General features: G+C 34.2%; 1 protein-coding gene across 1 annotated transcript; it reads right to left on the bottom strand.

The window, feature by feature from the left end:
• Positions 1 to 203: 203 nt before the first annotated feature.
• LOC116271914 (signal transducer CD24-like) lies at positions 204 to 2,837 on the bottom strand. Its single transcript, XM_031660674.1, has one exon. The coding sequence runs from the start codon at positions 2,275 to 2,277 to the stop codon at positions 1,927 to 1,929; it is 351 nt and encodes a 116-aa protein (XP_031516534.1). The 5' UTR covers positions 2,278 to 2,837; the 3' UTR covers positions 204 to 1,926.
• Between the last annotated feature and the right edge of the window lie 8,964 nt (positions 2,838 to 11,801).

Here is an 11,801-nt window from a genome sequence, read left to right as displayed (position 1 = left end):
GCTAAATTCACTTATTTATCATTATAGAGTGAACTTCTTTGTATCTACTTATAGACTTTGTCTTGAAATCTATTTAGCCTGACATAAATACAGTTACTTCTGCTCTGTTTTGGTTCTCATTGGTATGGAATATCATTTCATCTCTTTATTTTCAGTCTATGTATGCCTTTATAGATAAGGTGCATTTCTTTCTCTCTTTTTTTTTTTTGCCATTTCTTTCTTTTTATTTACAGTTTGTATTCAATGCAAATCAATTCCATAACATAAGAAGTGACTATGAATCAAAGAATAAATACACAAACACAATATACAATCCAAAATAGATGTACAGCATTCTGGAATAAAGCAAAAGAGTGTTCATTCACACACACCATAGCTTCAGATGTGTTCAATCTGTTTGTTCCCATGTAGTTTTCTAAAGATGGAAAAAAATGACTTTGGTCATCAAGACTACTGTGGCCATATTAGATTCCTGGAACATCTAAGCATCAGTGTGTGACCATGTGAACAAAAGACTTCAGGGAGTGTCTACTTTTTAAAAGGTTTCTGTGTGTCGAGGCAGTTGTAAAAGATTTACTGTCGAATCAAGCCCACTTTTAGGCTTAGGACCAGGTTCTAACTATCTAGAAATATTGATTGATAACAAAAAGTGTTCCAAATGTGGCTATTCTGATCCACAATTATTTTTTAAAGAAAAAAAAGTACATATATAGAAAGAGTATAAAAGCTTTTGTGAATTTAATGCAAATTAACTTCCAGTCTTCACTTCCCAAATACTTGATTTACAGTTTTGATTCCTTTACATTTTTGCCTTTTTAATTTCAAAATTTGCAATTTTGCCTTCAAAACAGATCTTTTTTTATTGTAAAAAATATTCAACATATGCAGAAATAAAAAACATTTTGATGGCCAGGCACAGGGACTCAAGCCTATAATCTCAGCACTTTGAGAGGCCGAGGCAGGTGGATCACCTAAAGTCAGGAGTTCAAAACCAGCCTGGGCAACATGGTGAAACCCTGTCTTTAGTAAAATTACAAAAATTAGCCAGGCATGGTGGCAGGTGCCTGTAATCCCAGCTACTTGGGAGGCTGAGGCAGGAGAATTGCTTGAGCTTGGGAGGCAGAGGGTGCACTGAGCTGAGATCGCGCCACTGCACTCCAGACTGGGCGACAAAGTGAGGCTCCCTCTAAAAAAATAATAATAATAAAAACATTTTGAAATTAGTCACGGTCAATACAATTCTACTCTTTGGAATCTGTTTAGCTAAATGAATGTAGCTCTCTTGTTGAATGGAAATAGGTGATAGGAAATGCCTACCATTTGACTCTATATGGATAATCAAGAGTTTCTCAGAATGCTTGGACCCGGGGGTAAATTCTCATTCACCATTGCCCTGGCACATGTCAATCACTACATAAAAGGTCAAATGCAATGTCAAATCCAAAGACTCAAGAGGAAAGTGAGTTCAGTTCCCAAGAGAACGGCAATAGCTCAACAATGTAAAACTTCATCTAGAATATATCAGCATTAAATTAGTACTGTTGAAACAACACGTTGAGAAATTGCAGTAACACCTGGAAGTTCCTTCTAATGTACATATAAATAAAATCATGGAAGCTTTTTATATTACCTGTTTATGGCCTTATAGAATTAATGAACCAGATGAAAACTGAATCTCCATTCCACAATCACATCCTTTATTACTAATCTTATATTCAAGGTAGTATTAAGTGTCCATATTTCTTAAGCCACATTCAAGGAAATCATGTCTTAGCTATTTTGGATGTTGCCTCTCCTTCATCTTGTACATGAAACACCAGCAGATTTAATATTGGCATCCATCATCTAGTCAAACCTCTCATATATTCTTCAAACCAATCAAATTTGGGATTCTAAACATTTTCTGTGTCAATAAAAGGTGTGGAATTAGTAGATTCGATGAAGACCTGTTTTTCCTTGCCACATTGGACTTCCAGATGCCATTTGGATTGGGTTTAGAAGATGGAGAAGTTTAGAAGATGTTTCTTGGCCCGAGTCTCTTAACAAGTAGAGATGTAGAAGAGAGAGTGAGACCACAAAGAGACTTGCTGTTGACTGCAGGGCACCACCAACCGCCTTGATGGTGGCATTAGCTGGATTTGGGGCAGTCGAAGTACTCTGGGAGGAGTTACTTGAAACTGTTACAACAGTTGTTTCATTGGAATAAATCTGCATGGGTAGGAGCAGTGCCAGCAGCAGCAGCCCCAGCCCAAGCCTGGCCACCATTGCTCTGCCCATGTGCCCTCCCTTGGTGCTCTGCACGTCTCGCTGGATGCTGGGTACTTGAAGAACTGCTGGCTCCGGGAGGGTGCAGGCAAGGTCTGACGTTCATTTCTTGTAGGCAACTAATCAATGGGTCTTGTTTTTTTACTCTTTTAGCCAATCTATGTGTTTTGATTGGAGAGTTTAATTGATTTACATTCAATGTTATTATGGATAAGTAAGGTCTTAATCTTGCCATTCTATTTTTTGCTTTCTGGATGTTTTATGGTCTTCACCTTCTTCTTGTTTTCCCTATCTTTCTCTAGTTAAGCAAATTTTCTCTGGTAATATGATTTAATTTATTGTTTTTCATTTTTTTGTGTGTATTGATTGTGTATTTTTTTGGTTCAAGATTACCATGTGACTTGCAAATACTATCCTATGGCTCATTTTTTTAAACCTGATAACACCACTATTTGCATAAACAACAAAAAACAAGCAAAGAAAACAATAAAAACTCTTCAGTCTTAAGTTCATCCTCCTTCTTTATAATTTATTGTTGTTTGTATTTATATCTTTATGTGCTGACTGTGTCTTGAAAAGTTGTTCTACTTATTATTTTTTATTTGTTCATTGTTTATTCTTTCTACTTAAGATGAGAGTAGTTTACACACCACAGTTAGTGTTTTAATTTTCTGTGATTTTATGTGTACTTCATATTATCAGTGAGTTTTGTACCTTCAGATGATTATGTATTTTTCTTTCTAATCAAAGTAGTTTCTTTAGCATTTTCTGTAGGACAGGTCTGGTATTGAAGAAATATCTTAGTTTTGTTTGTCTGGGAAAGCCTTTATTTCTCCTTCATGTTTGAATAATATTTTCACTGGATATGCTCTTCCATAGTAAAAGTTTTTTTTTTTCCTTTAGAACTTTAAATATGTCATGCCACTCTCACCTGGTCCTTAAGGTTTCCACTGAAAAGTCTGCTTCCAGACATGTTGAAGCTTTATTGCATGTTATTTGTTTCTTTTCTTTTTTCTTTTTTTTTTTTTTTCTGCTTTTCATTCTGTTTTTAGGATCCCTTTTGGTCTTTGACCTTTGGGAGTTTGATTATTCAAACTTCTTTGGTCTTCTTTGGGTTAAATCTGCTTGGTGTTCTATGACCTTCTCATACTTGAATATTGATATATTTATCAATAGGTTTGAAAAGTTCTCTGTCATTCCTAGGTTTGGGAAGTTCTCTGTTATTATCAAACTGGATAAACATTCTACCACATTACTTTCTCTACCACCTCTTTAAGGTCCATAACTATTAGATTTGTTCTTTTGATGCTAATTTCTAGATTCTGTATGCAAGATTCATTTTTTAAAAATTATCTTTTCTTGTCTCGCAACTGTGTATTTTCAAACACCTTGTCTTCAGTCTCACTAATTCTTTCTTTTGATTGATCAATTCTGCTATTAAAGTTCTCTGATGAATTTTTCAGTATGCCAATTGCATTTTTCAACTCTAGGATTTTTACTTGATTCTTCTGAATAAATTCAATCTCTGTTCAGTTTATCAGATATAATTCTGAATTCCTTTTCTGTGTTATCTTGAATTTCTTTGAGTTTCCTCAACACAGTTATTTTGAAGTCTCTATCTGAAAGATCACATATATTTCTTTGTCCATGATTGGTCCCTGGTGCCTTATTTAGTTTCTTTGGTGAGGTCATATTTTCCTGGATGGTGTTGATGCTAGTTAATGTTCTTCAGCATCTGGGCATTGAAGAGTTATTTATTGTAGTCTTCACTGTCTGGGTTTATTTGTAGCCATCCTTCTGTGGAAGGCTTTCCAGATATTAAAAGACTCAAATGCTGTGATCAACACTTTATCTCCTTTAGGGGGCATGTTAAGCCCAGTAACACTGTGGTTCTTGCAGACTCATAGAGATACCACCTTGATAGTCTTCTACGAGGTCCAGGAGATTTATCTGGATTACCAGGCAGATACCCTTGTTCTTTATCCTTCACTTTTTTTTCAAACATACAGAGTCTCTATCTCTGTTATAAGCCACCTAAATAAAGCTGGGGGTGGTGTGACACAAGCACCTCTGTGGCTGTCACCACTAGGTCTGCATTGTGTCACACCTTAAGCCAGCACAACACTGAGTTCAACCCAAAACCCACTGTAACCACTCCCTGGCTGCTTTCTTTGTTCACCCAAGGATTTGGGACTCTACAGTCAGCAGGTAGCAATGCCAGGAAGGTCTGTGACCTTACCTTCAGGGCAGCAAGTACCTCCAATCCCCAGGTGGGTCCAGAAGTGCTATCTGGAAGTCAGGGACTAGAGCCAAAACTTTAGAAGTCTAATGGAATTATTTCAAAAAAAAAAACAGAAGTCAAGTTTAAGGAATTTTACTAGACAAATATTGGACAATTTTATCATTAAAAGAATATCAGTGTAAGTGTATATAACACCTTATTTTTTTTGAAATCCATGAGTTCATATTGATAACGTAAAAAAAGGTGGAAAAGGGAGAAGAAGGTTAATTTTTTTAAATATGTGCATGTGGTGGTAGAGTACTCTTCTTTACAAAGAATGTTCACTAAGAAATATTGAGGGCATACAAAATCACCATTCTACCACCTCTACTGTATGATTAATTTTGCCATTCATTATCATCAATAGGTACTAAAACTGGCAGGCAAAACATTGTTGACAAACAAGATATTCACACAATGTGGTGATATTGTGGCTATATAAGGCATGTCTTTATTTGTAAGAGGTGTATGTTGAATTATTTAGGTATAACATGTGATGCTTGCAACTTATTTTCAAATGGTTTATCAAAAACTTAAATATGAACATCATTCATGTAAATTTGTAAATTACATAAATGTGTGTATATATGTGTATATATACATATATGTGTATATATGCACATAAATATGTGTATATATATAATCATATACACGTGTGTGTGTGTGTGTGTGTGTGTGTATAAGTAGAGAGAGAGAGGAAGAGCAGAGAAAACACGAAGTGGCTACAATGTTAGCCATTGATAAGTCTGAGAATATGCACAAAGAGGTAGAGGTGTTCAGATGTTCACTCAGTGTCTTTAAACTTTTCTTCACGTTTGAAAATTTCAGAATAAAAATTAGAAAAAAAAGTGTTTGAAATCTTACACTAAAAATGTATTAAAACAATTCTGTTACCCAGAGCACATCTTAGTGTTTTTATAAATTGTATGAAATAGTGCTTGCTGCTTAAATACAAACTTTGCAGGTAGCAAAACAGCCAATTTACAAAGATATATGTCAGTGAGCGCTCTCCTTCAGGATGATAATTGAAAAAAAATTTAAAAACAGCACATTACCTCCCTTGCACACCACCATCCTATTCTTGTGTAAAATAAAAGAGCAGCTACATTGAGAATATTATGTGCAGTCTAAGAAATAATTCTAAATCACATATTCTTTTTAATTTTTTTAAAATTACACTTTAAGTTCTTGGATACATGTGCGAATGTTCAGGTTTGTTACAAAGGTATACACGTACCATGGTGGTTGGCTATACCCATTTACCCATCATCTACATTAGGTATGTCTCCTAATGCTACTCCTCACCTACCCCCACCCCACTGACATGCCCCGGTGTGTGATGTTTCCCTCCCTAGGTCCAGGTGTTCTCACTGTTCAACTCCCACTTATGAGTGAAAATATGTAGTGTTTGGTTTTCTGTTCTTGTGTTAGTTTGCTGAGAATGATGGGTTCCAGCTTCATTCGTGTGCCTGAAAAGGACATGAACTCATCCTTTTTTATGGCTGCATAGTATTCCATAGTGTATATGTGCCACAATTTCTTTATCCAGTCTATCATTGATGGGCATTTGAGTTGGTTCCAAGTCTTTGCTATTGTGAACAGTGCTGCAATAAACATACATGTGCATGTGTCTTTATAGTAGAATGATTTATAAATCATATGTTCTTTTTTATAATTAAATGTATCAATACATATGGCATTTAGAACAGTCTGTGTCATACAATAAAACATTTAACCAATGCTAAATTTATTATTTGTATTGATACATCTATACATATTGTGGGCTGTATGTGATATTCTGATATACGCATTTAATCTGTAATGATCAAATCAAGGTGTTTAGGATCTTCATTACCTCAAACATTTATCATTTTATATATCGGAAACAGAGTCACTCAACTCTGCTATCAAACACCAGATCTTATTTATTCTATCTAACTGTATGTTGGCAACCATTAACCAACCTCTCTCATCCTCCACCACACTTCCTATTCTCTACTAACCATCTTTCTATTCTTTACCTTCATGAAAACAACTTTTTTAGCTCGTACAAATGCTTAAGAAGATGTGATATTTCTCTTTCTCTGCTCAGCTTATTTCATTTAACCTGCAGTTTCATCCATTTTGCTGTAATTGACAGGATTTCCTTCATTTTAATAGCTGAATAGCATTTTATCAGGTATGAATGACATTTTCTTTTTTCATTCATCCACTGATGGACACTTAGGTTGATTTCATATCTTGATTATTGTCAATAGTGCTGAAAACCATGAGGGTGCAAGAATCCCTTTGATACACTAATGTCCTTTCCTTGGGCTAAATACTCAGTAGCGAGATTGCTGGATCATGTGGTAATTATATATTTAGTGTTTTACAAACCTCTGTGTTGTTTTTTTCATAATGGCTGTATTAAATTGCATTTCCACCAACACTGTATAATGATTCCTTTTTTTTTTTCTACATCTTCACCAGTATTTGTTATGTTTTCTCTATTTGGTAACAGCCATTCTAACTAGGTGAGATGATATCTCATTGTGGTATTGATTTGCCTTTTTCTTATGATTAGAGATGTTGAGCATTTTTTGTATATACCAGTTGATCACTTGTGTGGTCTTTTTGAAAATGTCTGTTCAGGTCTTTTGCCCATTTTTAATGAGATTATGATACAATGATGATGATGCTGATGATAATGATGACTGTTGTTGAGTTGTTTTAGTTCCTTGTATTTTCTGGATATTAGTCTCTTGTAAGATGAAGAGTTTGGAAATATTTTCTCTTATTCCACAGATTGTCTCTTAGCTTTGTTGATTGTTCATTTTGTGGCAAAGAAGCTTTTCAGTTTAATACAGTCCCTTTTGTCGGATTATTTTGTCTGTGCTTTGGAAGCCATAAAATTTGTGCCTAGACCAATGTCCTGGAGCATTTCTCATACGTTTTTTTCCTAGTAGTTTTACAGTTTGGATTTTATGTTTAAGTTGCATTATATTTTTAATTGATTTTTATATTGGTGAGAGATAGGCAACCAGTTTTATTCTTCTGCATATGAATATCCAATATTCCCGGGCTCTTTTATTGAAGAAGGTGTCCATTACCTAATGAATGCTCTTGGCACGTTTTTCAAAAATGAGTTGGCTGTAAATACATTACCTTATTTCTGTTTTCTCTATTCTGTTTCATTGGTTTGAGTGTCTATTTTCAATACCAATACTACACTGGTTTTGTTACGATAGCTTTGTAGTATATTTTGAAGTCAGGCAGTGTGATGCTTCCAATTTTGTTCTTTTTATTGAGGACTACATTGACTATTTGGGGTCCCATACAAATTTGACGATTACTTTTCTATTTCTGTGAAGAACATCATTGGAATTTTGACAGGGATAGCATTGAATCCATAGATTGCTTTGAGTAGTACGGTCATTCTAACAATACTACTTTTGATCCATGAGCATGGGGTAGCTTTACATTTGTTTTTTCACTCTTCAATTTCTTTCATCAGTGTTTTCTAGTTAGCATTGAAAGGTCTTTCCCCTCCTATATTAAATTTATTCCTGAGTATTTTATTTTTTTAAGCATCATAAATAGGATTGTCTTCCCAATTTCTTTTTCAGCTAGTTCATTATTAGTGTATAAAAACACTGCTGATTTTTGTATGATTATTGTGTATCTGGCAACTTTATTGAATTTGTTTATCATTTCTAATAATTTGGGGGTGGAATCTATAGTATTCCTTAGATAAGATCATATTATCTGCACAGAGGGACAATTTGATTTTCTCTTTTCCAATTTAGATACCTTTTTTTTCTTTTCCTTGCCTGATCACTCAGGCTAGAGATTCCAACATTAGGTTGAATAACTGTGGTAAACGTGGGCATCCTCCTCTTGTTCCAGTTCTTAGAGGAATGGCTTTCAGCTTTTCCTTATTCAGTATAATGTTAGTTTTGAGTTTGTAATATATGACCTTTTTTATGCTGAGTTTTGTTCCTTCAATATATGACTTGTTGAGAGTTTTTATCATGAAAAAAATGTTGAATATTATCAAATGCTTTTTCTGCATCTGTTAAGATACTCATATAATTTTTGTCCTTAATTCCATGATGTGATATATTAAATTTATTTATTTTCATATGTTGATCTAGCCTTATATTCTTGAAATAAATACCACTTGCTCATTGTCTATTGTTGTTTTGATGTGTTTTTGGATTTGGTAGCATTTTCTTGAGGAATTTTATATCTGTGTCCCTCGGGAATATAGGCTTATAGTTTCTTTTTTGATTGTCTACTTGTTTGGTTTTGTTTTCCAGGTAATGCTGGTCTCATAGAATGAGTTTTGGAGAATTTCCTTCTGTTTAACTTTTTGGACAAGTTTGAAAACAACTGGTGTTAGTTTGTCTTTATAAGTTTGGAGGAATTCAGCATCAAGCCACCTTCATTGGGAGACTTTTCATTACTGATTCAATCTTCTTACTCAATATTGATCTGTTCAAGTTTTTTTTTTTGGTTTTTTTTGTTTTTTGTTTTTTGTTTTTTTTTTTGAGACGGAGTCTCGCTCTGTTGCCCAGGCTGGAGTGCAGTGGCGCGATCTCGGCTCACTGCAAGCTCCACCTCCCGGGTTCACGCCATTCTTCCACCTCAGCCTCCGAGTAGCTGGGACTACAGGCGCCCGCCACCACGCCTGGCTAGTTTTTTGTATTTTTAGTAGAGACGGGTTTCACCATGTTAGCCAGGATGGTCTCGATCTCCTGACCTCGTGATCCACCCGCCTCGGCCTCCCAAAGTGCTGGGATTACAGGCTTGAGCCACCGCGGCTGGCCTGTTTTTTTTGGTTTTTTTTTTTCTGGTTTAATCTTGGTAGGTTTTATATGCCCAGAAGGTTTTATATGTCCAGGAATTAATTTATTTTCTCTAGGTTTCTTTTCAAATTTGTTATATTATAGTTGTTGATAATAGTCTCTAATGATCTGTGTATTTCTATAATAGTCTCTAATGATCTGATGTATTTCTGTGGTATCAGTTGAAATGTCTCCTTTTCATTTCTTATTTTATGTATTTAGATCTTCTCTCTTTTTTCCTTGGTTCATTTAGCTAGTGGTTTATCAATTTTGTTTATAGTTTTAAACTACCAAGATTTTGTTAAGTAATTTTACTTGCTAAGGGCTTTGAAGGCCCTTGGTCTTGCTTAACCTAAATTTCTAGGGAATAGATAAGATTAGGGGGGAGATTGGTAGTAGGAGGGTGGAGATAGTGGTGAGTGTGGGGATGAGGAGTGTGGGTTTTGTGTTTTCAAGTTGTCACGTTATTTTTGTGTTGTTAGACGTGGCCGACAGAGCGAGACTCCATCTCAAAAAAAAAAAAAAGAATCTTCAGAATTTTTTAGTCTTTATTGTGTTTAGTTCTGCTATGATTTTTATTTTTCTTTGTGTCTACCAGTTTTGAGTTTGTCTCATATGTGCTTTCCTGTTCCTTGAGGTGCATCATTAGATTATTTATTTGAAATGTTTTTACTTTTTTGTGCAAGTCTTTATTGCCATAACCTTCCCTCTTAGCATTGCCTTTTCTATGTCCCATAGGTTTTGATATGTTGCATTTCTATTTTTATTGTTTCAATAAAAATTTTTATTTTCTTCTAAATTTCTTCATTGACTCAATCATCCTTCAGGAGCATATTGTTTAATTTCCATGTGTTTGTACAGTTTCTAAAGTTATCTTGATACGGATTTCTAGTTTTGTTCAAGTGTGGTCTGAAAAAATACTTGATATGATTTTAATTTTTATAAATTTGTTAAGATTTGTTTTGTGTCCTAACATATTGTCTATTCTAGAGAATGTTCCATTTGCTAATGAAAAGATGTGTATTCTCGAGCTATTTGATAAAATTTTCTATTAATGTTTGTTAGGTTCATTTGGTCTATTGTGCAGATTAAGTCCAGTGTTTCTTTGATAATTTATTTTGTCTAGATGATATATCCAATGCTGACTGTGGGTGTTGGGACTTCCAGTCATCATGTTTTGAATTCCCCAACTGCATTTGTATTGGGGTTTATCTCTTATGTTACCTCTTATAAATGAAGGATATGTGTTTCATATATGTGTGTGCTCTGTTTTGTACATATATATTTAAAATTGTTATATCTTCTTGCTGAGTTGCTTCTTTTATTATTATTTAATGACTTTCTTTTCATGCTTTTTGACTTAATGTCGACTTTGTCTGATGTAAGTATAGCTACTCTAGCATGCTTTTGGCTTCTGTTTATGTGAAATATTTTTTCCATCTCTTCACTTTCAGTCTATTTATTTACAGATGAAGTGAGTTTATTGTAAGCAGCCTATAGTTAGGTCTTGTTTTTTAAATCTATTCTACTAGTCTATATATTTTATCGAGGGAATTTAAGCCATTTACATTCAAGCTTATTACTGATAGTTGATGACTCACTCTTGTCAGTTGGTTGTTTTCTGATTGTTTTATATGTCTTTATTTTTTTCTTCCTTTTTTATTGTTTGCCTCTACCATTTGATGGGTTTTGTGTGTGTGTGTGTGTGTGTGTGTGTGTGTGTGTATAGTGATAATGTTTGCCTCTTTTCTCTTTTTCATTTTTTTTCTGTTTTACTAGTAAGTTTTATATTTTTGTGCGTTTTTATAATGCTATATATCATTCTCTGCTTCCAGATATATGTCTTCCTTACTTATTTATTGTAAAATATGTCTAGGTGTAAAATTCCCTCAGTTTTTGTTTGCCTATGAAAGACTATTTCTTCTTTATTTTTGAAGGATAGTTTTCTTGGATGTAGTTAGAATTCTTGACTGACTTTTTTTTTTTTTTTTCATCCAGCACTATGAATACAGCATCGCATTCTCTCCTGTCCGGTAAGGTTTCTGCTGAGAAATCCTCTGTTAATCTAATGGAGAGACCATTATATGTGATTTTACACTTTTCTTCTTCTGTTTTTAGAATTCTCACTTTGTGTTTGTCTTTTGACAGCTTGACTATAACATGCCTTAAAGAAGACCTTTTTGTGTTGAATCTATCAGGAGATCTTGGAGCTACTTGTATCTTGATGCCTATATATCTTGCAAAACTTGTGAGATTTTCAGCTATCATTTTTAAAAATAGGTTTTCTATGACTTTGCCCATCATTTCTCTTTCTATGTCTCCCAAAATTTGAAAATTGGTCACTTTATGGTGTCCCATGTATCACATAGGCTTTCCTATTTTTCTTGTTCTTTTTTATTATTTTTTGTCTGACTAGGTTGTTTCAA

The sequence above is a fragment of the Papio anubis genome, chromosome X (assembly GCF_008728515.1).
Source record: "Papio anubis isolate 15944 chromosome X, Panubis1.0, whole genome shotgun sequence".
In the NCBI taxonomy this organism is placed as follows: domain Eukaryota; kingdom Metazoa; phylum Chordata; class Mammalia; order Primates; family Cercopithecidae; genus Papio; species Papio anubis.
This window is presented reverse-complemented; position numbering and strand designations above follow the sequence as displayed.